This window comes from Chrysemys picta, chromosome 3, assembly GCF_011386835.1.
Source record: "Chrysemys picta bellii isolate R12L10 chromosome 3, ASM1138683v2, whole genome shotgun sequence".
NCBI lineage: Eukaryota > Metazoa > Chordata > Testudines > Emydidae > Chrysemys > Chrysemys picta.
The window spans coordinates 168788993-168815173 of record NC_088793.1 but is presented as its reverse complement, the minus strand read 5'-3'; the positions used below and the strand labels follow the sequence as shown (position 1 = coordinate 168815173).

At 40.7% G+C, this 26181-nt stretch overlaps 1 protein-coding gene across 10 annotated transcripts in view; it reads left to right on the top strand.

Moving 5' to 3' along the window:
- The window catches only part of SYT14 (synaptotagmin 14), a 210480-nt gene that overhangs the window by 60436 nt on the left and 123863 nt on the right, over window positions 1-26181 (top strand). For 8 of the 10 annotated variants that reach the window (XM_065589530.1, XM_065589531.1, XM_042855127.2 and 5 more), the window contains one exon: window positions 19678-19842. In XM_065589530.1, coding sequence (XP_065445602.1) covers window positions 19731-19842 — 112 coding nt within the window. In that variant the 5' untranslated portion in view covers window positions 19678-19730. Of the gene's footprint in view, window positions 1-19677; window positions 19843-20897; window positions 22224-26181 lie in introns of those variants that run through there. The other 2 variants (XM_024101192.3, XM_042855126.2) reach the window with 1 other exon arrangement.

Sequence of the window (26181 nt, the reverse complement as noted above, 5' to 3'; positions counted from 1 at the left end):
CATTCAGTGACAGACCTGCGGGTGGCTATATTACAACAGAAAAACTTCAAAAACAGACTCCAACGAGAAACTGCTGAGCTAGAATTGATATGCAAACTAGACACAATCAACTCCGGTTTAAATAAGGACTGGGAATGGTTGAGCCATTACAAACATTAAATCTATCTCCCCTTGTAAGTATTCTCACACTTGTTATCTAACTGTCTGTCTGTACTCGGCTAGCTTGATTATCACTTCAAAAGTTTTTTTTCTCTTAATTAATTGGCCTCTCAGAGGTGGTAAGACAACTCCCACCTGTTTATGCTCTCTGTATGTGTGTATATATATCTCCTCAATATATGTTCCATTCTATATGCATCCGAAGAAGTGGGCTGTAGTCCACGAAAGCTTATGCTCTAATAAATTTGTTAGTCTCTAAGGTGCCACAAGTCCTCCTGTTCTTCTTTTTATTATAAATGCATGTAGGCTCTGCTGCATATGCTTGGTTATTTTAGTTAGTCCCCTGAAATATTCCAAAGTGCCCAAATCAAATTTCTAAATGTTTCTGAGAAATGCTAAACCTTTAAAAAAAAAAAAAAAAAAAGTTGTTGCTGCTTCTTTCCCCACCAATATATGTTCCATTCTATATGCATCCGAAGAAGTGGGCTGTAGTCCACGAAAGCTTATGCTCTAATAAATTTGTTAGTCTCTAAGGTGCCACAAGTACTCCTGTTCCTCTTAACCTAGAGCACTGTATGCAAGTTGAGAATGGGACTTACTATTATTATTATTTTATATTTATTATTTGTACTACAATAACACATAGTCCCAGTCAAAGAACATTATGCTAGGCAGTATTTAAACAAATAACAAGAACATAGTTCCTGTGCTGGAGAGCTTTGCATTTTTACGTAGAACAAGTATATTTTGCATAGTAGGCTGTAGTCACAGGTCACCTTGTATTATCCGGCAGTATTCAGAAAGCTTCATGGGAGAGTTAAATTTTAAGAAAGATAAAATAGTGGCTTTATAGATTTTTGACAGTTTTTCCCACACATAAAGGGAGGCATGGAAAGGGATATGTGACAAAAACTGTGGAGGCATTTGAGAGAAGCGAATAAATAGCTGATCGAGGTTGGCATTGGTAAAGTGAAGGCAGGAGATCAGTTGTCTTGATAGCCAGTAGAGCTGATAAGTATGTCTGGTCTAAATCCTGAAGACCTTACAAGGTATTGACAAGAAGCTTATGTTTCATGCAATGGAGAAAGGGATAGTCAGTGGAAATTTTTAAAGAAAGTGACTTGGGCAGAATGATGAGGCAGGAAGATGATCCTAGCAACAGTGTTTTGAATAAGCTTGAGTGGAGGGGGGAGGCTGCAGATATAAAGGTCAGAGAGGAGATTACAGTAGTGAAGCATGAGCAAGTGTAGGCTATGTGAACAGACAGAAGAGACTAGATCTTTCAAATGCTACGTAGGAAGAAGATGCATGATTAAATGCACCCTGGATATATGGGTCTAGACAGAGAGAGGGCTGACTTGAAGTGACAACAAGATCACAGGAATGATTGGGAGGGGGATGGTCCTGTCCAAAGGGGTAAAGAATGGGATGTAGAGACTTGAGAGGGAGGGAGATCCAAGGTTTAGTTTGGACCATATTGAGTTTAAATTGATGGCTGGATATCCATGAGGAGATATCACAGATGGAGATTTGGATGGATGAAGATAACTTCTCTACAGAGAAGTTATCGCCATCATCTGTATTGGTACAAAGGGCTATGAATATTCTATGGCTCATACAGCCTGACCAATCTTAATATAATTTTAGTTTAGTTTTTTTGTAGTTTAAATATAAAATACAATATGCTCCCCAAAGATACTACACTTGGTTGCAATATATGTCACATACGGTCTGGGCCAGAATTTGTCTCTTACCCTGATTTCATTGCCTAATAGCTCAGTATAAATGTCCAACAATAGGGAAAATGTTACAAGTTGCTAAATATATATTGTGTTTTGTAGAAAAAGAGTGAGTAATATTATGTGATTATATAATTAGCCTGATGTCATTCATGTGGATGAGGCACAAGGAGCTACGGTTGCATGTACAACCTTCAGTTTGGGAGCTCCTGAGTTTTGAGTGCTTGTTCTTACAGCTGAAGTTTTTGTGTGTTAGTACAACAGCATGGATTAAAACTTGTTTGTCCTGTTGCTTAATATCACAATTTCCAATAAAATTGAGGAAGAGGAAGGAACTGTGAAGTAGGGAGACAAAATATAAGAAAATGTTTGCAAATTTTAATCTTTCTTTAATTTTTATTAAAGGTTTGCAAAACTTTTAAAAAGAGCTCTCCCTGAAGTTATTCACAGATCTCCCACTGACTTAAGTGGAAGCACAAACAGCTCAATATCTGTTTAAGACGCTTTTGTTTTTGTATGGGTGAGTAGATGACGCCTGAATATTATTAAAATACAGAGTATGTCATATATTTTAATCCAGAATGTTAAAACTGTTCAAGTAATAATGGATCTATTTTTTCACTTTTGAAACATTAGAGCAGAAGGCTGAATAAAATATTACCATTTTAATTATGGTATTTTATTTATGGTAAATTAAAGATGAGGAGTAGCTTGCTACAAGTACAATATTACCCAGGTGAATAATAATTCCACATTTTGAAGCCCTGTGTATTTAACTTGCTTTTCTCAACCAACAATCTCTCTCTTTTAAAGAGAATAAAATATTAAGTAGCCTTCAGATTCAGTTGACTGTTGTTAGAGAAGTGATCAATATCCTGGGTGTTGTAATTAAATGTAAAAGAAGAGATTTTTATTATCTGTAAACTACTTTACCGATACAAACATAGAAAATTATTGCTTTTATTGCTATCCAATCAATCTTGATATTTCACTTAAAAACTAACTCTGATGGAGTTTCATTGTGACATGGGTTGTTAGTAAGAAATATATATACAGTATGCGGAGGAGAATAAAGGATGGATAAGGAAAAATCTTGGTCTGAATCACTTTTTGTCATTCATTGTATGCATTTTGTATGGCAAGAGGGAAAGTTCACGTGTAACTTCAGAAAGATAGTTGATTAAAATGACAAACTACAGTGAGTAATCTTTGTACTAGAATAATGTTATGCACTAGATAATTACATTTTTAAAATTTCAAAATATACAAATGTAAAAATTAAGATGATAAATAATTTTTCTTAGAACTGATTCAGAACAGATACTTTAGCACATAAATTTAAAGTAATGAAGAAAACAAAGAGAACCTGTTAGATTAAAAATTGCTGTAAAAATCCAGTAAATAAACTAGAAAGCAGGTATACTTTTTTCTGTTCAAGCAGCTTCTCACATACAGCCTGATTCTGCTTTGGATCAAGCCCACACTTACTTAATTTGTGAAAAGGGCAGGTAAGATTTCATCTATGAAATAAATAATTAAAGTTTAATTGACATAGAGTTAGATTACCATATGGTTTCATACATTACTGGACAGGTGAGAACTACACTACATTGCATGAGCTCCAAAATAATTTGCCTTAAATTACACATTCTAAATTAATCTATTTTTTAAAAAATATTTCTTTGTTTTGTAGATTATATATCTGAAAATCTACATTTTTATTTGGCTTCAAGATGTTTTTAAAGATGATTATGTATTTTGATAAGGAGAATTATAAAATACATTTGAAACTGCTTTTTGTAACATATTTTAATAACAGACATTAGATTTGAGAGAGAGGCACAAATTTTCAAGTTTTAAGACAGCTCAGCTAAAATAAGGTAAGTTTGTACTCTAATGTAGTGCTAAGTAGTAATCAAAATGTATTAATTTAATATTTACATAATCCTATACTTTCTATAACATTAATTTTCATAGCCAGTGAATACATTAGTCATAATACCAACTTTGTGGTAAGATATTTGAGTTTTTTTTAAATGTTGAAAGAGCGTTATTACATTAATTACCATACCATCCTTTCAGCCATTATTTTATATTGTTTAGAATATAAGATGAGAATAACTATCAAGTTAGTGAAATAAAATATGTGAATTTGACCAGTTTACAGAAAGTATTTTGAGTAAAAAAAAAATACCATCTTTCTGCTCTAGTTTTATAGTCACATAGTACATTTTTAATGGTTTAATGAATGTCTGTTTGGAATGTTAATTAGAATTTACATGAATACATATTTCGAATTAAAATAATTTCATGCATGAATATAATAAAGACCATATCTTACACATGATAAGATGTTTCTTACTGTTTTCTGTCCAAGGAGCACAAATGGTTAGCATTTGAACTATGAGAAACTAATTTAGGGACTTATCCAATCATCCTTATTCATAATATACTACACTGTTAGTGATCATACCTTCACAAAAGTATGGAAAATCAAAATACAGTTTTAACGCAATACAGTTTTACTTGTTATGGCTTTTATAATAGCATTAAAAGTAAAAAATATTTTAACTTGATGATATATTCAGTCCATGTACAAGCATTTTAAGATCCTACATGTATGCAAATTGGAAATTACCTTTTTCGTATCAAAGTCCAGTGGTGGTATTCAATTACATTAATAATTAGTCTTTCTGGAGCTAAAGTTTCAGTCTTTTCAGTAAGGTTAGATACTGTGCTTTCTTCACTTCAGAGTGATGTAATCAGATACTGTGTATCCATAGAGAGCTGCATAGCTCACTTACAGAGTTTTTTTATTTTCTTTCTTGAATACTGCTTGAATACTAATTAATTTAATACTAGGCCTACTGTATTGTGGAACAAACTGCTTTATTATAGGTTCATTTCTGTTTCAGGGCTCATGTTGAATAGATCAGAATCACCTTTGAGGTTGACAGGAATAGGTCTGTGCATTATAAATATCTTAATGATATAAGCACTTTCAGTTGTTTTATTTTAATTTTAAATATCAGGGTGCAATATACTTGAAAATATGCTTTGATTTTAGGATGAAGTAATTGTAGTTAACTTGGATGGTTAGTTTTTTGTTTTTATTTTTAAATTAGAACTCTATTTCATACCCTCCCTCTTTCCCATGTGGGGCCACTGATCAGAAACCGACTAACCAGCAGAAAAACAATTGTAGACTTAGCAAATAAGAATCCATTTCCCTTCTGCTGGTGACATCCATGTGCTGTCTGCATATTTAAACATTGAAAGACACAAGACACTTGTCCATGTGCTTTTCGTGCAGGATGCTTGTAAAAAAAATGTAGCTGGCCAGTTAACCAGGGTCTGTGTAATTTTGGGCCATTTGCCCTTTTCTCTCTGCTTGCCCAGTCCTCTTTCCTTTTTGTAGTTTTCTGATAAGTTTAAAAAAAGATCAAACTAAAAAAATAGATAGCATACCAGAGAATTGATTAATGTAAGGTAACAGTGTATAACTTGGTTAAACTTGAGGCCCATGACTTTGTATGTATAATAGATCAGACCTGATTGAACGATGCTGCTGAACCAGTTTTAGTACAGTTGGTTCTGGTTGGGTACTTGGTGTGGCATGAGCCAAAGAAGTATCAGCATAGAGGGTGTGCTATATGCATCCAGCCTGAAATGTAAGAGGTCTTCTGACCCTACTCTGGATCTTGATCTTTGTCAATCTGGTTAATGACCTGGGTACAACAGAGGTGGCTATGGTTGTGCTGATTGATGATCTCCTAGTGGTGGATGACGGTCAGGTATCCTTGCTGATGTTGTTACATCTGTTAGTTTTCTTCAGGACAGTTAACCATGAGGTTTATTTGTGAACCATTGTGGGGTGGAGAAGGCTGCTTTTGAGTGGCTTAGTGGGTTCTCATGGTGGTAGGCTACTTCTCCAATATGAAGGTGCAGGGCCGGCGCAACCCATTAGGCGACCTAGGCGGTCGCCTACGGCACTACAATTTGGGGGGCGGGCCGGCGGTGCTGAGCCGGGGGCCGGCAGTGCTGTGGCGGGCCGGGGGTGCTCGGCCGGGGGCTGGCCCGGGGCCCGAGCCGAGCCAGGCTGGAGACGCCGGGGGGGGCCAGACTGGGCTGCGCCTCCTCCCCCCCACCCCCCAGCTTACCTGCTGCCTGCTTCAGGCTTCCCGTGAATCAAATGTTCGCGGGAAGCAGGGGAGGGGGCGGAGTTGGGGCGGGGACTGTGGGGAAGGGGTGGAGTTGGGGCGTGGGCAGGGCTGGGGGCGGGGCCGGGGCCCCGTGGAGTGTCCTCTTTTTGGACACTCAAAAATATGGTAACCCTAGTTTGAAAAAAATCATAAGAGCCTCCTCAAAATGTGAAATATATGATTAAAACCTAAATGTGCCATACCAGCACCGTATGATTTTATAAAAATTCATAAAATCATCTCCCGTACTCAACAAACATACAACACTTCCCCTCCCCTACATTTCTACTGATAGCACAGCAGAATGTTTTCAAACCCCAACCTTAAAGAAAGAGCAAAAGACATGCCTGATATTTTGCTGCGGCAATTCGCATTTAGCAATAGATGCCTTACTGGCTTCTCAGACTGCCTAGCAAACCTCTGCACCATTGCCTCTCACCTACTCTTGAGGCTCTGCCACTTGCTCTCTCTATTGTGCAAAATACAGCATGCATTTGTAATCTGAGGTAGGTATTGCTCTGCAGTCTCTAACTGTGTCATGAGAGAGCAGCACCTTCCTTTCAATCGGCCAGATGCACGCTGTCATCCTGCAACTGCTCAAGGTATAGTCGAACAGTTCCTTTCTTCTATCCTATATGGCTCCTTCAGCAAGGGAAGCAGAGGATAAGTGGGGTCTTCCAGAATGACAGAGGTAATCTCAATATCATTAATGTTGATAGTGATCCTGAGAACAAATCCTCCATTATTCATTAAGGCAAACAGTTGGGAGTTCTGAAAAGATCCTAACATCATGGACCTTTCCAGACCACTCTGCAATAATGTTTGTGAACCTGCCACAGTGATCAACCAAGCCTTGCAACACTGGAGAAATATCCCTTTCTGTTTATAGACTTGAGGCCTGGTGGGGGGCAAATGGCAGGCACATAGATCCCATTAGTTGCCCCATTACAGTTTAGGAATCCCATGCATGCGAAGCTATCAATAACCTGAGCATTGGCAAGCTTTTTGACTCAGTGCATCTGTACCTTTTGCATTGCAGTGATGACCAATATATGATAGCTAGCATATGTATAAAAATAAATAGCATATATATGTTAGTTTGCATTAAGCACAAATAGCATTAAGCACAAATAGCATAGCAGTTATAAAGCAAGGCCTACAATTGGCCTATACCTTTGCTATAATCCTGTTCTCTTATGTTAAATATTCCATAATACCTTGCATTAGATGAAGTAAGTTTTGGCACAAGCAGATAGGAAACTTGTCAAAATCAAGATACATTCATTTTATGTCTTAATACAAGCTAGGGAAATACCTTCATGAACCAGTACCTGGAATGCTAGTATCCAAAACAAAAATAAGGAAGGAACAAAACAGCAAGTTAGGGAACTCGGACAAACTGATGGTTTGGATTTTAGTGATGTGTAAAGAGGTGTGTAACTTGCAAAATCATTCATAAATAATACCAGATGAACTGTGTAATTTTGGGAGCACATCTTCTTCATAAGGTGAGAGTAACATAGCTGCATGCGATGGCTTCCTGAAGACTGGTATTGTATAGAACCCTTTTCCTGTATTATGTTATTATTGGCTTATAGCAATAAACCTGACTGACATTGGTTATTTTGTCTCTGAGAATATTTCATACTGAACCAAAGTGTGTTCAAACAATTGATTATGTAGTTTATCGACAAAGTGGTGAGCCTAGCCAGAAGCCATCTAGCCAAAATGTCAGTCGAGCCAAGCAGTGCAGGGTCATGATCTAATTGCTTGGAAGGGGATAACGTTCAGTGAGACGTGGGACTCTAGTGTTCATTAATCTCATGTACACTGATGAAGCCGGCCCTGGCTGGGCCGATGAGTGCTATAAGCGCTCCCACAATTCCAGTACGCACAGAAGGTGCTGCTGTGATTTAAAAAAAAATATAATAAGCGCTACTCCTGTGGCACGCCTATTTAAAAGTAACTAGTTTTTATAGAAAGTGCATGATAAAGCAGTCTAGGCAAAACACCAATACTTTAGGAATTCCTGGGCAAAAAGCCATTCTTTAAGAATATATAAAGATTAATTACAAGTGAAACTTTCTGGGCAAAACACCCAGATACAGCAAAGGCTGAAATGGTGAAGTCCCAAAGCCCAAGAATTAGCAATTATGATAGCTGTAAATAATAATGAGCTACTGAAATTTTTGTAAAAAAAAATGTAACTAAATATAGGGACAGTTCATTTATGCAGGATGTGAGGCACATAAATGACCCCCGGGTTTCATTAGATGAAGTAAAAGTTAAACTAATAAAACAAATCAAAGAACTAAGAGAAGGGTTAAAACTAGAAAAAGATCAAAATAGGAAATTAAAACAGCAAGTGGAAGGTATAAGCATCTGTAATACCCCTCTTGTTCAGTTTACAAGAAATGCCGGGAAGACTAGGAAATTGTCGGACAAGATGCAGCCAACAAGAGGGAGAAAAATTAGGCTGTTGAAGACAGACTAAAAATCTTAAACCTGTATGGAGTTGCCCAAAACCAGTTAATTACAGCTAGGAGAAGAGCACTTCTGTAATCCATTAAAAGTGCAGACAAAAGCCACAGGCACTTGGGGAATAATTTCAGATTTTGTGGGAACAGGTAGCAAGTCCCACTCTTCATCAGAGGGGGTTAAAAATGAGAGTTCCTCCTTTCCACCCCTTACTCTAACCCACAGAAGCCCACTCCCTTCTTAGAGCTAGTAATATAACTTTTATCTCCAATATTTTTCCGTACAGGTCCAGTTTTTCTTTTATCCTTTCTCAGTTTGCTAAGCTTGGTGCTGCTGCCTGTACTTTGAAATGCCCTCACTTAATCTCTCTTGGCTGATGTCACTCTCCCTTCCTACATTGCTTTCTCCTCATTTCTACCCTCCCTTTCTCTTAAAAGTTAAGTTATTACAGAAATCCCTGTAAGAAAGAGATGGAGAAGCTCAAAAAACCGAAAGAAACCATCAAAATGGTTAAGGTAAAAACTTTATAAGTCCAGTAAATTAATGATGTTAGCCCTTCAGAGATGCAGCAGCTGAAGATACTTAACCTTCTTGAAGATATAGTTGCCAAGCAACAGAAATGCTAACTCTGCTTCAAATCCTAGCCACTAATATAAGAAACATGGGTTTTCCATATTTCTGTATAGCAGTATTCTTAAGATAAAAGTAACAAGTAATGGAAATTGCCTTAGGTTAACTAAATTACTACTGTACAACAAAGTGGGCAAATAGCTTAATAGAGAGTTTTATCAATGCTTATTACAAGTTTAAATATAAACTTGCCTGATTAAATATTTAATTCTTTTGTTTACCGTTTTTTGCTTTCCAAAATGTGTTGTCTTAATAACTTTAAGGTCTTAATGTCTTATCTTGTATTGCTATAAATACAGTTTTGGCACCATTCATCTTTAATTATAAGTTTGCCCTTCGTCATATATATTGTCTTATGTTGTGTGTCACGTGACTAATTTTTGTTTATTTTGTTGCAACAAAAGTCAAATTTATACTCATAATTAAAAAAATTAATATAAGTGGTATCATACTATTTAATATTAAGGCTGGATCATAACCATCATTAAATTTAAATTTTTCTGCAAAGCTCAAAAAGGCCTCAGTGATAAATATATGTACATATATTTCAGTCTTAATAAATAATGCAATTACAAACAAAAAGGATTTTTTAATTAAAGGCTTTTTGATCAAAGGAGAAAAAACCTGTAGGGCAGCAGTTCTCAAACTTTAGCAACCCAAGGACCCCCATACTGATTTAAAAATTTTTTGGGACCCCTACGTCCCCCTGCTGAGCCCCAGACCCTGCCCTCACCCCACCTTTTCCCTCCCCCGCTCTCTCCTTCCCCTCTCCCTCTGTTGCTCGCTCTCCCCCACCCTTGCTCACTTTCACTAGGCTGGGGTAAGGGGTTGGTTTGCAGGAGGGGGGTGCGGGCTCTGGGAGGGAGTTTGGGTGCGGGGGGGTGCAGGGTGCAGCTCTAGGAGGAAGTTTGGGTGTGGGCTCTGGGTTGGGGCAGAGGGTTGGGATGCGGGAGGGGGTGCGGAGTTCGGGCTTGGACTGGGCAGTGCTTACCCTGGGTGGCTCCCGAAAGCGACCGTCACATCTCCCTGGCAGCGGCTCCTAGGCAGGGGGTCTCTGTGCAGTGTCTCTGTCTGCAGGCACTACCCCTCAGTTCCTGGCCAATGGGGGCTGTGGAGTTGGCGCTCGGGGAGGGGGCAGTGTCCAGGGGCCACATGGCCGCAGGGACGTGGTGACTGCTTCCGGGAGTGGAGCCAGGGCAGGTAGGGAGCCTGCCTTAGTCCCGCTGTGCTGCTGGACTTTTAGTGCCTAAAATCTCCTGGTTTGGCTCCGGGAGATGGGTGGGGGGAGGGAAGAGTTGATCAGCAGGGTCCGTGGATCCTCTGGAGTACCCTTGGGCCACCCCCAGGGGTCCACGGACCCCAGTTTGAGAAATGCTGCCGTAGGGGAAAAACCTCAACATTAATGTAAAGGTAATATTAATAAAATCATATTTTAATAAAGCCTTTATAAACTTTTAGCCCCTTTATTAAATATTAAAATATAGATATAAATGTGATAGCCACAATGTTGAACAATATATATTATGTCTGATTATGTTGCAAAATGTTAGAGCTGACCAAACAATTTCAGCAGGTTTCTAACTTTGTCTTCTAAGCACAAGCAAATGTCATGAAAGTTTAATACCCTCAAGTGCTTGGATAAATCTGTATGTAAACTTCATTTTGCTTTAATTTTTATACTATTTTGTGTTATGATAAGAAAAAGTATTTGTTACAAGGTTTATATTTTCAAATATTTAACAAAAATTCAATTGCTACCACAAGCAGATTAATTCTAAAAAGCTTGGGTAAAAATTCTGTGGCTAACTCCCTTGCTAAAACAGAGTGCTCAACAGGGGAGAGCAATGCATATTCTCACAGAAGATTGCGAGCTTCTATTTTAGCAGTCAAGCGCTATATCTGTTTTAAAAAACTAGTAATGCACATATTGAGGAAGTAATAATGAATATTTTTATGCAAAAACTGCAAAAGCATCTAAATCATGTTTAATTTATGCTAAAGAATTGGAAAAATCAGAATAAAAAGCAAAAATATATTTTAATATTTGGGGGGAAAAATTAGACTAAACATAACCAGGGTCATTGTTCTGTCATATGCTGTACCAAAGCTTAGTTTGTGTTAAGTGACTTGATCCCTATTACATTGTAAATGAACTAAATTAATCTGTATATAAATTTGGTTTACTGAAAACAAGGGAAATGTAATTTTTTAAAAAAAATAACATGTTAACTAACATCCCACTGCCAGAAGACACCAGAAGATATTAGTGAAGATGCCCTAGGCATTGGAAGAAGAAAAGATAGTGTGTTATAAATAAGACTGGTCAACTACACTACAACATACTGTATATGGATAACTCAGGGTATGTCTACACTACGGGATTACTCCAAATTTACAGAATTCGATTTTTGGCAACAGATTGTGTAAAGTAGAGTGCATGTGACCACACTAAGCACATTAATTTGGTGGTGTGTGTCCATGTACTGAGGCTAGCGTTGACTTCCGGAGCGTTGCACTGTGGGTAGCTATCCCATAGTTCCCGCAGTCTCCCCTGCCCATTGGAATTCTGGGTTGAGATCCCAATGCCTGATGGGGCAAAAAACATTCTCGCTGGTGGTTCTGGGTACAGCCTCACCCCTCCCTCCGTGAAAGCAATGGCAGACAACCGTTTCGCACCTTTTTTCCTGGGTGAACTGTGCAGATGTCATACCATGGCAAGCATGGAGCCCGCTCAGCTCAAGACAGCAGTCATGAACATTGTAAACCCCTCGTGCATTGTCGTGCAGTTTATGCTGAACCAGGACCTGAAAAACCAGGCGAGGAGGAGGCGGCTACGGCAGCATGGCGACGAGAGTGATGAGGACATGGACACAGAATTCTCTCAAACCATGGGCCCTGGCGCTTTGGAGATCATGCTGTTAATGGGGCAGGTTATAGCCGTGGAATGCTGATTCTGGGCCTGGGAAACAAGCACAGACTGGTGGGACTGCATAGTGTTGCAGGTCTGGGACGATTCCCAGTGGCTGCGTAACTTTCTCATGCGTAAGGGCACTTTCATGGAACTTTGTGACTTGTTTTCCCCTGCCCTGAAGCACCAGAATACCAAGATGAGAGCAGCCCTCTCAGTTGAGAAGCGAGTGGCGATAGCCCTGTGGAAGCTTGCAACGCCAGACCGCTACCGGTCAGTCAGGAATCAACTTGGAGTGGGCAAATCTACTGTGGGGGCTGCTGTGATGCAAGTAGCCAAAGCAATCACTGAACTGCTGCTACCAAAGGTAGTGACTCTGGGAAATGTGCAGGTCATAGTAGATGGCTTTGCTGCAATGGGATTCCTTAACTGTGGTGGGGCGATAGATGGAACCCATATCCCTGTCTTGGCACCGGAGCACCAGGCCAGCCAGTACATAAACCGCAAGGGGTACTTTTCAATGGTGCTGCAAGCACTGGTGGATCACAAGGGACGTTTCACCAACATGAATGTGGGATGGCTGGGAAGGGTTCATGACGCTCGCGTCTTCAGGAACACTAATCTGTTTAAACGGCTGCAGCAAGGGATTTACTTCCCAGACCAGAAAATGTTGGGGATGTTGAAATGCCTATAGTTATTCTTGGGGATCCAGCCTACCCCTTAATGCCATGGCTCATGAAGCCATACACAGACAGCCTGGACACTAGTCAGGAGCTGTTCAACTACAGGCTGAGCAAGTGCAAAATGGTGGTAGGATGTGCTTTTGGACATTTAAAGGGTCGCTGGAGTACTTTACTAACTAGCTCAGACCTCAGCTAAACCAATATTCCCATTTTATTGAGGCTTGCTGTGTGCTCCACAGAGAGTAAGGGGGAGACCTTTATGGCGGAGTGGGAGGTTGAGGCAATTCGCCTGGCCACTGATTACATGATTACATGCAGCCAGACACCAGGGCAATTAGAAGATCACACCTGGAAGCGCTGTGCATCAGAGAAGCTTTGAAAACCAGTTTCATGACTGGCCAGGCTTTGGTGTGAAAGTTCTGTTTGTTTCTCCTTGATGAAAACCCGCCCCCTTGATTGACTCATTCCCTGTAAACAACCCACCCTCCCCCTTCAATCACAGCTTGTTTTCAAAGGAAATAAAGTCATTATCATTTAAAAATCATGTATTATTTATTAATTGATTATACAAAGAGGGAGAGAACGGACAAGGTAGCTCGGGTGGGGTTAGGGAGGAGGAAAGGAGGGAAGGAAAAGGCCACTTCAAAAGTTCAAAATAATGACAGCCTTTTGCTTGGGCTGTCCACCGGGGTGGAGTGGCAGGGTGCACGGAGCCTCCCCCCCCCCCCCCCGTGTTCTTCTACGTCTGGGTGAGGAGGCTGTGGAACTTGGGGAGTGGGGAGGGCGGTTATGCAGCGGTACTCTGTGATCCTGTTGCCGTTCCTGAAGCTCCACCAGACGCCGGAGCATGTCCGTTTGATCCCACATTAGCCCCTGCGTTGCATCCTGCCTCCTCTGATCTTCCTGCCACCACCTCTCATCTCGAGCATCCCTCCTTTCCTCACATTGGTCCCTCCTGTCCTCACGTTCACTGGCATCTTTCCTGTACTTTGATACTGTGTCCTTCCACTCATTCAGATGAGCTCTTTCGTCGCAGATCAATTGCATGATTTCCAAGAACATTTCGTCTCGCTTGCGGGGTTTTTTTTTTTTTTTCCGCCTTATCTGAGATAGCCTTCGGGATGGAGGAGGGAGGCTTGAAAAATTTGCAGCTGCGGGAGGGAGGGAAAAAAGGGAGAGAAGTATTTAAAAAGATACATTTTACAGAACAATGCATATACTCTTTCATGGTGAACAACACCATTCACATTACATAGTACATGTCATTTCGGTACAAGTGCCTTATATTGAGTGCCTGCGGCTTTGGTGTTAGAGATCACAGACGCAGGGCCGGGCAACAGAATTCGGCTTGCATGCAGCATTGTCTTTCGGCTTCTGCAACCTTCATTAAAGCAGCACCCTCCTTTCCCATACCAAGCAAAGCCCGTTGAGTGCTGCAGTTTTCCTGTTAACGTGCAACAGCAGAAACCAAACTAAACACCCCCACCACCCATCCAATTCTCTGGAATGATCGCTTTACCCCTCCCCCCACTGCGTGGCTGGTATCAGGGAAGATCCCTGCAGAAACCAAACGGCCACCTCTGTCCCCTTAATTAAATTCCCGTATTTCAACCAGGTTACCATGAATGATATCACTCTCCTGAGGAACATAGCGAGATAAAGAACAGATGTTGCTTGAATGCCAGCAAACGCTGGGACCATACCCTGCCGGGCTTTGTTGTGCAATGATACCAGATTACTTGCTACTAGCATGGGCTGTCAAGTGTCCTACCATGGAGGACGGAATAAGGCTGCACTGCCCAGAAACCTTCTGCAAAGGCTTTTGGAGTACCTCCAGGAGAGCTCATGGAGATGTCCCTGGAGGATTTCCGCTCCATCCCCAGACACGTTAACAGACTTTTCCAGTAGCTGTACTGGCGAATGCATCCCAAGTCCTCAGGGCAAATTAATCATTTAAAAAACGCTTGCTTTTAAACCATGTTTTATATTTACAAAGGTACACTCACCTGAGGTCCCTTCCATGGGTTCATGGTCTGGGATACCACCTTGGGAGGGTTGGGGGGTACTTCAGTCAGGCTGAGAAAAAGATCCTGGCTGTTGGGGAGAATGGAGTGCTGTGTGCTGTCCGCAAGCTCGTCCTCCTCCTCCTGCTCCTCATCTTCCCCGCCCGGGGAATCCTCAGGCATGGCTGAGATTACCCCCTCCTCGGAATCCACGGTCAGGGGTGGGGTAATGGTGGCGGCCCCCCCCCCCTAGAATTGCATGCAGTTCAGCATAGAAGCAGCATGTCTGCGGCTCTCCCCCGGACCTTCCGTTTGCTTCTTTGGTTTTCTGGTACGCTTGTCTGAGCTCCTTAACTTTCACGCGGCATATTGTCCCTATTGTGGCCTCTCTCCATCATGCCCTTGGAGATTTTTTTCAAATGTTTTGGCATTTCGTCTTTTGGAACGTAGTTCTGCTAGCACGGAATCCTCTCCCCATATAGTGATCAGATCCAGTACCTCCCGTACGGTCCATGCTGGTGCTCTGTTTCGATTCTCAGACTGCATGGTTACCTGTGCTGATGAGCTCTGCATGGTAACCTGTACTCTCCACGCTGGGCAAACAGGAAATAAAATTCAAAAGTTCGTGGGGCTTTTCCTGTCTACCTGGCCAGTGCATCAGAGTTTAGATTGCTGTCCAGAGCGGTCACAGTGGCGCACTGTGGGATAGTTCCCGGAGGCCAATGCCGTCAAATTTCGTCCACACTAACCCTAATTCGAACTGGCAATGTCGATTTCAGCGCTACTTCCCTCATCGGAGAGGAGTACAGAAATCGATTTTAAGAGCCCTTTATGTTGAAGTAAATGGCTTTGTTGTGTGGACGGGTGCAGGGTTAATTCGATTTAACGCTGCTAAATTCAACCTAAACTCATAGTGTAGACCAGGCCTAAGTATGCAATCGACTGTAGAGACATTACAAAGACCACTAGCCCAGCCAGGTCTAATTGTTATTTCAACTGTATATTGTTAAGCAAGGTGAGTTTATGCATATACCTGTAGTTTTAAATTATTCTCAGTGGAATATGGCCGAATTTGGTTATTGTGGAAAAGCAAATGGATTATGACTGTATACTTCTTTGATAATTATATAATAGTATCTATCAGGAAGGTTCATAAGACTCAATGGTTGGGCAAAAGACTGTTCATCAGTCTAGTATCTTTCAAAACAGGAGACTCCACAATCTAGATGGAATTGTTGGTTAGATTTCAGGATTATTTGAGTCTGGAATATCTATTGGGAACAGGGGTAATATGAAAAATATGTGTGTGTAAACCCCACCCACAATAGTGGTTTTGAGCATCAAGAAGTGGAAACTCTCTCTAAACCTATAATTCATGGCACTGAGGTGTAGCTTCTAAAAACCAAAAAAGTATGTGGTGTATAATATGCACAACATTGCTAACTTAACACAAGCAAAACTTAATAAATGTATTCCAACAAATAAAAATGTAAAGGAAAATCAGGAAAGTAAATAAATATTTGTACTGCTTATGGGAATTACATGTTAACTACCATAACCAATTCATTAGGGAATATTGAGAAAGGAAAACTGCCTGACCTTATTAGTGATGAACAGTTAGCTATCCCTCCGCGTATAACAAAAACTATGGTAAACCGGTAGTGCATTGAATCATATAGGCAAATTCCCTTTCTTAGTGGAATGTGATTGAATTTCACTATTGTGTAAAAGCAGATGTATCATTACTGTATTCTTTGTTAATTAATATAATAGCATCTTATCAGGAACATGCACAAGACTCAATGGTTGGGTAAAAGACTTTTTGTAATTTGTAATTTGATGTCAGTAACATCACATCCTAATCAAACTGAATGTTATTCAAAACAGTCTTGCTCCATGTCTGATTCCGTGTGTGTGTGTGTGTGTGTGTGTGTGTGTGTGTGTGTATATATATATATATATCATTACAATATTTGATAACTTGGTTACTGTCCATTCAGTAGGTTACCTAAAAGATGGCATCTACGAGGGGTGACTGGATTTACCTTCACTGTGGGTGGTATCACACAGCAACAGAAACCTGGAGAGCACCGCACATGTCTTGCGTGTTCCACTAAGAGATATCAATACATGTGCCAATACAATGTTTTTGACATTGCGACTCCAGTATGTGGCCGTAATGGTTCAGACCAGTACAATGGAACAGAGAAGCTGAGCTGCTCCTGTCTCCTGCCCAGTGAAGCTTACCAGATGGTGACAACCCGCAGTATGGGTAACCTTTAAGATGGATGGACAGTATGGAGGCCTGACTTGTAATGTTACTACTCCAAATTTCTGTTTTACTCTTCATGTATGTAGCACTGTGGGGGACACTGTAATAATGCCTATCTCAATTTTTCAAAATAAAGCTGTTATCAAAAGTGAGTCTTTAACATGCATATTAATTCACTCATTTAAATTTAAAAACATTACTAGACACAAAAGACGTACACATTATTTAGATTAGCAATGTCATGCACAAGGCAGAACAAGACTTGAATGATCTTATCCATGATGGGGATCTTAAAATACTAATTTCTCATTTGGACACAAAGTTGCATTTAAAGCTTTACTTGTGGTTCAAGGTATATTAATTTTAGCTGTGTTCATTATGTATTGCCACTTATGCAGGGGTGGAACATTTTAAATGATGTTTAAAGGCCCTCCCCACTGTTTCACATATAAATTTGGCAAAGGTGTCATCTTTGCTATAACAATTAGCAAGGTGACCGCTCGGGGCCTGGTGACCAATATATGCTGACTAGCATTTATATCTATATATAAATTAAAAATAGATATTATCTGCACCATATATACATTAGTATGCATTAAGTATAAATTAGCATTAAGTACAACTAGTATAGCAGTTATATAGGCTAAATTGGCCCATATCTTTACTCCAATCCTTTTGTCTCAGCCTGACTATTGATACAGTTAACAGCACTGTCCAATCTTTTACATCAAGACAGCAGAAGAACTCTTCATACACATGTTTCATAAGGGTATATTTGGCAGCCATTAATGTCTTTCACCATCCATTGGAAAGCTTTGTCTTATTTTCGTACATACAACATCTAGTTTTCTTAAGAGATGATGATATTTTTTTCTACCTATTAGGGAGACATCTCTGGTTTGGGAGCTTAATCTGGTCCTTTTGGCACTCGTGAAACCATTCTTTGCATGCTGGGAAATTGACCTCTTGCTCCGTCATCCTGCGCTATTTGTTTCTGCCAGTGCCTCACCATGCATTGCCAAAGCTTCCCAAAAGACCATGCACATGATGGTGGTGGGTTGCACACAGCGATACTTACCCATGGTGCACCGCGCTATGCATTGACACAAGCACTTCTGGTGAGAATGTGCAGCGCTGATGCAAGGAGCCAACTATGCACGCGCACAAGCGATCTACTGACCGTGGTGGCTTTATGCTCACATAACTTGTCAGCAAAAGTTGATAGTATAGACTTGCTTTCAGTTACCAGTATTCTCCCAAACCTCATGTCAATCATGAGGAAGCTAGGTTATGTATGTTAGACATTCCGTGTTGGCTTTTTATCTTCAGAGAATGGACCCTTCAGAAACTCCCTGAGGCTTTTTAATTTTCTTTGTGGAAAGGATTAGGGATGTCCCAATCTCCACACAGAGACTGTCTAAGTAAATTTCAGGGTGTATAAGACATGTTATGAGATCATGACCGTAGATTCCCCTCCTAACCTGGGAGCCCATTCAACAAACTCAGTCCATTTCAAAAGCCTTGTTGAGGAAAAACTCCTGTTGTTGACATCTGTAAGGCAACTATACGTACAGGTTGCTAGAGCAGATGCTTCATTTGAGGTGGTTGTATTTTGGTCTGTCTTGGATAGGACTCTGAAACACCTACCTTCATAGTTGAATTACTGCATGGGAGGCACCTAGAATAGAGCACCCACAGGGACAAAGCAGAGGAGTAGAAAAGGAACTGGATTGGCAGAGGAGTAGAAAAGGAACTGGATTGGCAGTTGGTCCCACACTAGCCTGTGTATCCTCAATAAAGTGCATGAGAATATTTAAGGCGCGGATTAAGCAGACAGTTCTGGCAACAACAAAAAAATCTCTGATTGAAGGTGCATTGGGTACATGCGCAACTTGATGAACTCCATTTACTGCACAGGTAAGTAACCTCTCCTCTCAGAAAAGAGCTTATATGTTTGTAATGTTTTCATTTAGGTTAATCAGTCAAACATTCTGATTCAACATACCTTGGCTGTTGGTAGGTATGAGCTGGGTTTCTTGAGGAAATGCTCAACTTCCATTCCTATTCAATATAATCATTCTAGAACAATGTACATGTACAAAAGAGCCCTGAATTCTGTAATTTCCACAGTATGGATGTATCTTTTTAGTAACCACCCATATTTCCAATAAAAAAAAATCATGATTGAGCACACACTGATCAATGTGAAAGGAGTTGATGATTCTGTTTTCAATGTCTAGTAGACTAGCTGAAGTGCATCAAGATGTGATGAAAAACTGTATAACATGACATGGTAAGGCAAATATTCAAAATCATGCCAGAGATGTTAAATAACTTAATTTTTGGCAAATCTGTGTGACGTCTCTTACATGAGAACTAATTTAGGACGTGTTAGATGACTATAAGAAAATAGTAGGTCAATCAGCTGATCACTTTTAAATTTAACACCATATCCAAAATACATCCAAGCTGAAGTAGTATAATTATATTTTAGTAATATCTTACATATACATTAGAGACGGTGTGGGTATTGGTTACTGAACCATCATATTCTGAAATCTATTGTAGATTTTTAGATTTTTTTTTCTTTTTATTTCTTTTAGTGTCTCCTGAGGCAGTTGGATTTCTGTCAGCTGTTGGAGTGTTCATTATCCTCATGTTGCTTCTTTTTCTATATATTAATAAGAAGATGTGTTTTGAAAATGTTGGTGGCTTCCCAGACCTTGATTCAGGATACAATGCAAAGAAGAATTCACAAGACAAACTTTGTAAGTATCTGAAATATATTCTACTCAATTTAATTCTGTAAAAGTTAATAGACACTTTCACAGAGTATAAATATACAAATAAATACTTGGACCAAATGAGAAAGACCTGTTATATGTATAAAAGTTTATGATGATTGGGAGCTATTTGGAGGAAAGGCAGCCTCTGTGACTGCTTGCCCCCAGAAACTCTACAGGTCTCCATGGCTATATAGCCAAAGAGATTATCTTTGCTTATGAGAAGATACTTTCCCCTCCCTATGCTCCTTGATATTGGATGTATAATGCCAATTGAAATATTGCATGGTTGTCTATAATTGCCCTTCTCAAATAGATGTAGGTTAACCACATTGTTGGAGGTTGCACTCAGCATGCTGAGTTAGTCCTCCAGTGTCCTTGCACAGGAAGTGGCTCGTTCAGTTAGGGAAGAATTTTCAAGGAAATCACTCACTAGAAAACACAAGGGTTTCTTTTCAGTGGCCAATAACTCTTTTCTAGAGCTTGCCTATATGGAAGATAGGATCCAGTAAGCCAAAGTTAGTATTCAGACTGTCAAAAAAAATAATTAGGGGAACTACTCTATCAAATTTCCAAAGGGATCAGGGTTATGAATTTTGTATTTCTCTGGGATTGGAGGTTGGTAAAATGGCCTTTGGCCTGGAAGAATTCCAGCTGGCTTTGTTGGCTCTCTTGTAAAGAAGAGACAGGCCTGGGATAAGGAGCTATAGAGTAGGGGAGATGGTATGTTTATTTTACTTGGGCTGTTCTGCTTTCCTGCCTTCTTGAAAGTTGCTTCCCAAAAGGGAGGAGTAGGTTTTGTTTTCTGGGGCAGGGGCTAGGGCTTCTTTTTCTCCTGCCAGCTGTGGAACAATTGTCTGTGGCCCAAAGTATCTCACATTGCTTAGAAAGCAACAAATGTTTTGAGCTGAGGAAACCCTTTGGGGTATGTGCTATTGTGCAGCTATTATATTAATCTACAGTAATTCATTGCAGTCTGAATAAATTTAGTAAAAGTGCATAATTTTAAAGTGTTTAAAACTTCTTCTTTGCAGGTATTGAATAAAATACACATTTTCCCCTTGTTTTGTTGTATTTTTGAAAACAAATACGCATTGTATTATGGCTAGTTGATACTGAACTTTGATGAAAGACTACTTATTTTGCAATGGAAAAATATTGTTTTGAGCTAGTTGATCTTGGCTTCATTTCAAAGATTTTTTACTTCAATTTATTATTTCCTTCAGTACATATAGAATTTTGGGCAAGAACAAAACTGGAGAAGCTGCAGGTTATATAGTAGACTTTTGGACAGCAAAACTAGATAAATGTAAAATTGAGTCTTTTGGGTGGGTGACAGTTTTACAAAACTGAAGACCTTTCTACCAAAAATAATTTGTTGGTTAAGATTGGACAAATGGCATTTTTCAAAAACTTTCAACAAAATCTGAGCCTTCCTTCTGTGTCTTCTCTGGTTGACGCTCTTAGTAACGCTGTAGATGATCTGACCAGTGCTGTTGGAGAGGTCAGCTATACTGTAGCTGATTCAGTCACAGAGCAGGTAACAAGCATGATAAATGGCCTTCGCACAGAAGATGAAAACTCTAGAATGCAAGAGGATAAATCTATGCCTATTAAAGAGGAAAATATAACATCATTGGCAGATTCTAAGGAAACTAATATGAAGGAAAAAAGATGTGTTGAAGAAGATAAACATAAGCAGACTCATTATTCTGATTCATCAGATTCTGTAAAACAAGAGTTGAATCAAGTTAGAATGTCCGTTCATGTCCAGGACAAAAGAAACAATCAATTAAAACGGGGAGATGCTAACAAACATTCTAATAATATGGAAGTTTCTGAAGACATGAAAAAAGTAGGAAGACATGTTAAAAGCAAAGGAGCCACTGGAAATAAATACTTGGAAAATGAAAAGTTTTCAAAGGATAATAATTTGAATAGTAATACATTTATAACAGATGAATCTATTATTAAAGACCCAGGCAATGGGTTACATGCAGTACTGGAAAATTCTAAGGATCACTTGCATAGAAAAGTCAAATCCAGGGCTTCAGCGATTGATTTTCAGGACCCCAAAGAGCAGCCCTGTACAGATGGATACAAGGATTTAGAAGCAAAAGCAAATGACGTACCAAAGCAGAGATTATCAGAGTCAAATTTTAAAAAGGCACCGAGTGATCATCCTGATTGTGTTAATGAAGTAAAAGCAAAGAAATACAAAACTTTTTGTGATGGTAACGAACAAACCATAATGAACCATGAAGAAAATGCAACAACCGCATTTTCTAAAGAAGGTAAAAAGAGAAACTATAAGGAATCAGAAAAGATTTCAAGAGAAGTAAGTAGCAAGAAGACACCAGAAAAAGGTGAGGTGTCTTTCATCAAATTTTTCCATTAGGCCTTTCCTGCATCTTTTTCTACATACTACTTTTACCTCCTAATTTACAGACTTCACTAGAACAATTCTTCCTTTTTAAATGAGATCACTTTACAGTATATTTTATTTTCTAGGTAATTTATTCTCTAATTGCAATGATATTTATTGAAAACCAGTTAATTTTTTTCTGTAATTGGAGACTCAAAGAGTTTGGCTTGTTTAACCTAACCAAGAAAGCTGAAGGGAGCTATGATTGCTTTCTATAACTACATCAGAGGGATAAATACCAGGGTGGAAGAGGAGTTAAAGTTAAGTACCAGTGTGGACACAAGAACAAATGGATATAAACTGATGGTCAACAAGTTTTTAGGCTTGAAATTAGGTGAAGGTTGTTAACCATTAGAGGAGTGAAGTTCTGTTAACAGTCTTCGAAGGGGAGCAGTGGGGGCAAAAACATAACTGGCTTCAAGACTGAGCTTGATAAGTTTATGGAGGGGATGGTATGATAAGACTTTCTACAATGACATGTAGCCGATTTGCGACTGCTAGCAGCAAATATCTCCAGTGGCTGATGAGGGGACATTAGATGGGGAGGGCTCTCAGTTACTACAGAGAATTCCTTCCCAGGTGTTTGGCTGGTGGGTCTTGCTCACATGCTCAGGGTCTAACTGATTGCCATATTTGGGGTCGGGAAGGAATTTTCCCCCAGGTCAGATTGGCAGAGACTGGGTTTTTTTCCGCCTTTCTCTGCAACATGGGGCACTTGCAGGATTAAACTAGTGTAAATGGTGGATTCTGTGTAACTTGAAGTCTTTAAACTATGATTTGAGGACTTCAGAAACTCAGCTAGAGGTTAGGGGTCTGTTACGGGAATGAGTGGGTGTGTAGGAGGTTAGATTAGATGATCATGATGGTCACCTCTGATCTTCAAGTCTGAGTCTATTCATGATCAAATCTGTCATTTGTTCTAAATTTTCTTTTTTCCAAATAAAAACTATTTTGCATTTTCTGAAGTGCTTTGTGTGGTTTCTGTTGGGTACTGGGAATTTTTCTCTAGTCTTTGTTTGGCTCTAGAATGTTCCTAAAAATCTGTTTATTTCAGTGGTGCTGGTCAGAATGTGTAAGAGAACACTTAGTGCAGCAAGCTGTACTATATTGTCTAGGAACAGGTTCAAAGCATCTGTGTTGCCCTTATTGCATGTGGATCAGGGCACATATATATATGAGCTTAAGATTTAAATTTATTTTTCTAACATTTTATTTGCAATTACAATATTCTCTCAGAAACAAGAAAAATCCAAAATTAATCTTCCATTTATTCTTTGAAAGCAGTTCAAATTCTATCTGCACTTTTTAAGACTATCTAGAAAACAGTTTTTTAAGGTATGCAGAAAACATTCAGGATGGGATTTTGAAGGCATACGATAAACAAATGGAATTTTTGATATATTTGAACTGTGGTAGAAAAATTTCCCAGCGTTTGTTTTCTTCTTAAATAACACAGTAATTTTAGGATAGAATAATCACTGACAAGAGGTAATTAAGAAGCCTGTAGACATAAAAACTTGGAACTTTACTAAATTATTTCTATGGCTTGTCTTAAGGAAGATTACAGTCTGACACAGAGAGATTTCTTATATGTGCTGTTGGTAAATATGCTTTGTGATGTGTTTTTAGCATACTAAGCTTATAAAATATGTACATATGTGACACTCCGTAAATTATTTTGAGCTAAATTTCATATTTGCAAGTAACTTAATTTTTAAGATGAAGTTTATACTTATAAGTATGTGGATTCATTGCTGGTGAAAGGCATCAGCTGGTGACAGCCTGACAAATTAAGATTTATGTTTATCTACGGGGAGCAGCTGGGCAAATGTCCAACACACACTCTTCTGCCAGCATATTTCAACCCTGATCTGGGGAGGGGCAGGCAAGGACTTTCTTTAGAGATAGCAGGGGGTCCTTCTCCATGTCCTGTGCAGGTCATCATTTCTCTGCTGAATCTAGCAGTTAGAACAAAGCATAGTGGTGAGTTTATGATGTGGGAGATGGAATTGGAACCTATGAAACTGATTTCATATAGTTAGGGTTGCCAGGTGTCTGATTTTTGACTGGAATGCCTGGTCAAAAAGGGATGCTAGCGACTTCGGCCCGCACTGCTGACCAGGCCGTTATAAGTCCGGTCGGTGGCACAGCGGGGGGCCCTGGGCTAAGGCAGGCTCCCTGCCTGCCCTGGCTTTGCGAGGCTCCTGGAAGTGGCTGCCCGATCCCTGCAGCCTCTAGACGCATGGACGGCCAGGGAGGCTCCGTGCACTGCCCCCTCCCCGAGGGCTGGCTCCGCAGCTCCCATTGGCTGGGAACCGTGACCAATGGAATCTGCAGGGAGTGGCACCTAGGGGCTGCAGGGACCTGGTGGCCACTTGCCAGGATCCCGAACCCCCTCCTGCAGTCCAACCCCCTGCCCCAGAACGGAATCCCCTCCCACACCCAGATTCCCTGCTGGAGCTCACCCCACCCCCCCAACCCTGTGCCCCATCCCCCTCCTGCATCCCAAATCCTTCATCCTGACCCCACCCCAGAGCCCACACCCCCAGCCGGAGCCCTCACCCCCTCCTGCACCCTAACCCCCTGACACAGCCCAGAGCCCTCTCCTGCATCCCAAGCCCCTCATCCCTGGCCCCAGCTGGAGCCCTCACCTCCCTCCCACACCCCAACCCCCTGTCCCAGCCGGGTGAAAGTGAGGGAGGGAGGGGGAGAGTGAGCGACGGAGGGAGGGGAGATGGAGTGAGTGGGGGCATGGCCTCGGAGAAGGGGCAGAGAATGGGCGGGGCCTCTGGTAAGGGGTGTGGTAGGGGGCGGGGCAAGGGTTTTGGGTTCTGTTCGATTAGAAAGTTGGCAACCCTACATATAGGGGCATAAAATGGAAAATACCTCTTATCCCTATTTGAGCTGGACTGGATTCACCTACAAGTGAAAGATGCTGTAGCTCATTAGCAATATCCTAAGGCATCAACTCACCCAATAAATGCTAACTTAAGATATGGTCAGATATACCTATTCAAAATGGAGTTGATAGCACTATATACAGTTATAGTTGCCTGACATTTCCCATTATGAGATTCTGTTTTCGGTTGCTTATAACTTTGCCGGACTTCTACTGTTTAGGCTGAAATTTTCCATGCTGTGTCTCTGTTTTAGTCAGATTTTTGTTTTTTTGTAGGCGTGTATGGACCTCCCTCCCTGTCAATCTCAGAGGGAGGCCACACCTCCCTCCCTGTCAGCCTCAGAGGGGGGCCACACCTCCTAATGGTCACACCCTTAAAGTGGCAATCTATCAAAGGAGGAAATTTAGCAGTTTGTGATATTTGGGCCCTCTAAGCTGGGCTGAGCAACAATCAGTCTGCCTAGAGCAATACAGAGTCTTGGAACCCAGGCCCCCAGGTAGGGTGGAGCACCAAACAGTCTAGTGCTCTGGCCTGTAGTCAGGGCAGAACAGCAAAGAAGTCTAGGGGCCCAGACTCTCAGGCAGGGTTGGGGGGGGCAATCAAATAGTCAGGCGTCCTTATTCTAGCAGATGGCCAAAAAACACAGGCCTCTTGGCCTAAAGATGGGGAGGTTGCCATCCCAGGGGTCAGAGGGCAGGGGGACCCAGGCCCACTCTACTCCACCGGGCCCTAGTCCAGGGCAATACTGAGTTAGTGGGGATCTGCCCACAACACGCTGATCTAGAATCAAGCCAAGACTCAACCAGACTGTAGTCTAGTTTCCCTGGGCTATTTCCTACATCCCTTTTGTGTGGTACTTCCATTTTGTGGGTGTCCTCTATCTTCCCAGGGCACGTGGCCAGTGGTAGCCACAGCAACTCCTTGGCATCTCAATTGGCCAATTGCTATAGTAAGTTCTCAGTATGGTTAAGATCCTCTTCAGGTTCCAGCATCACATGA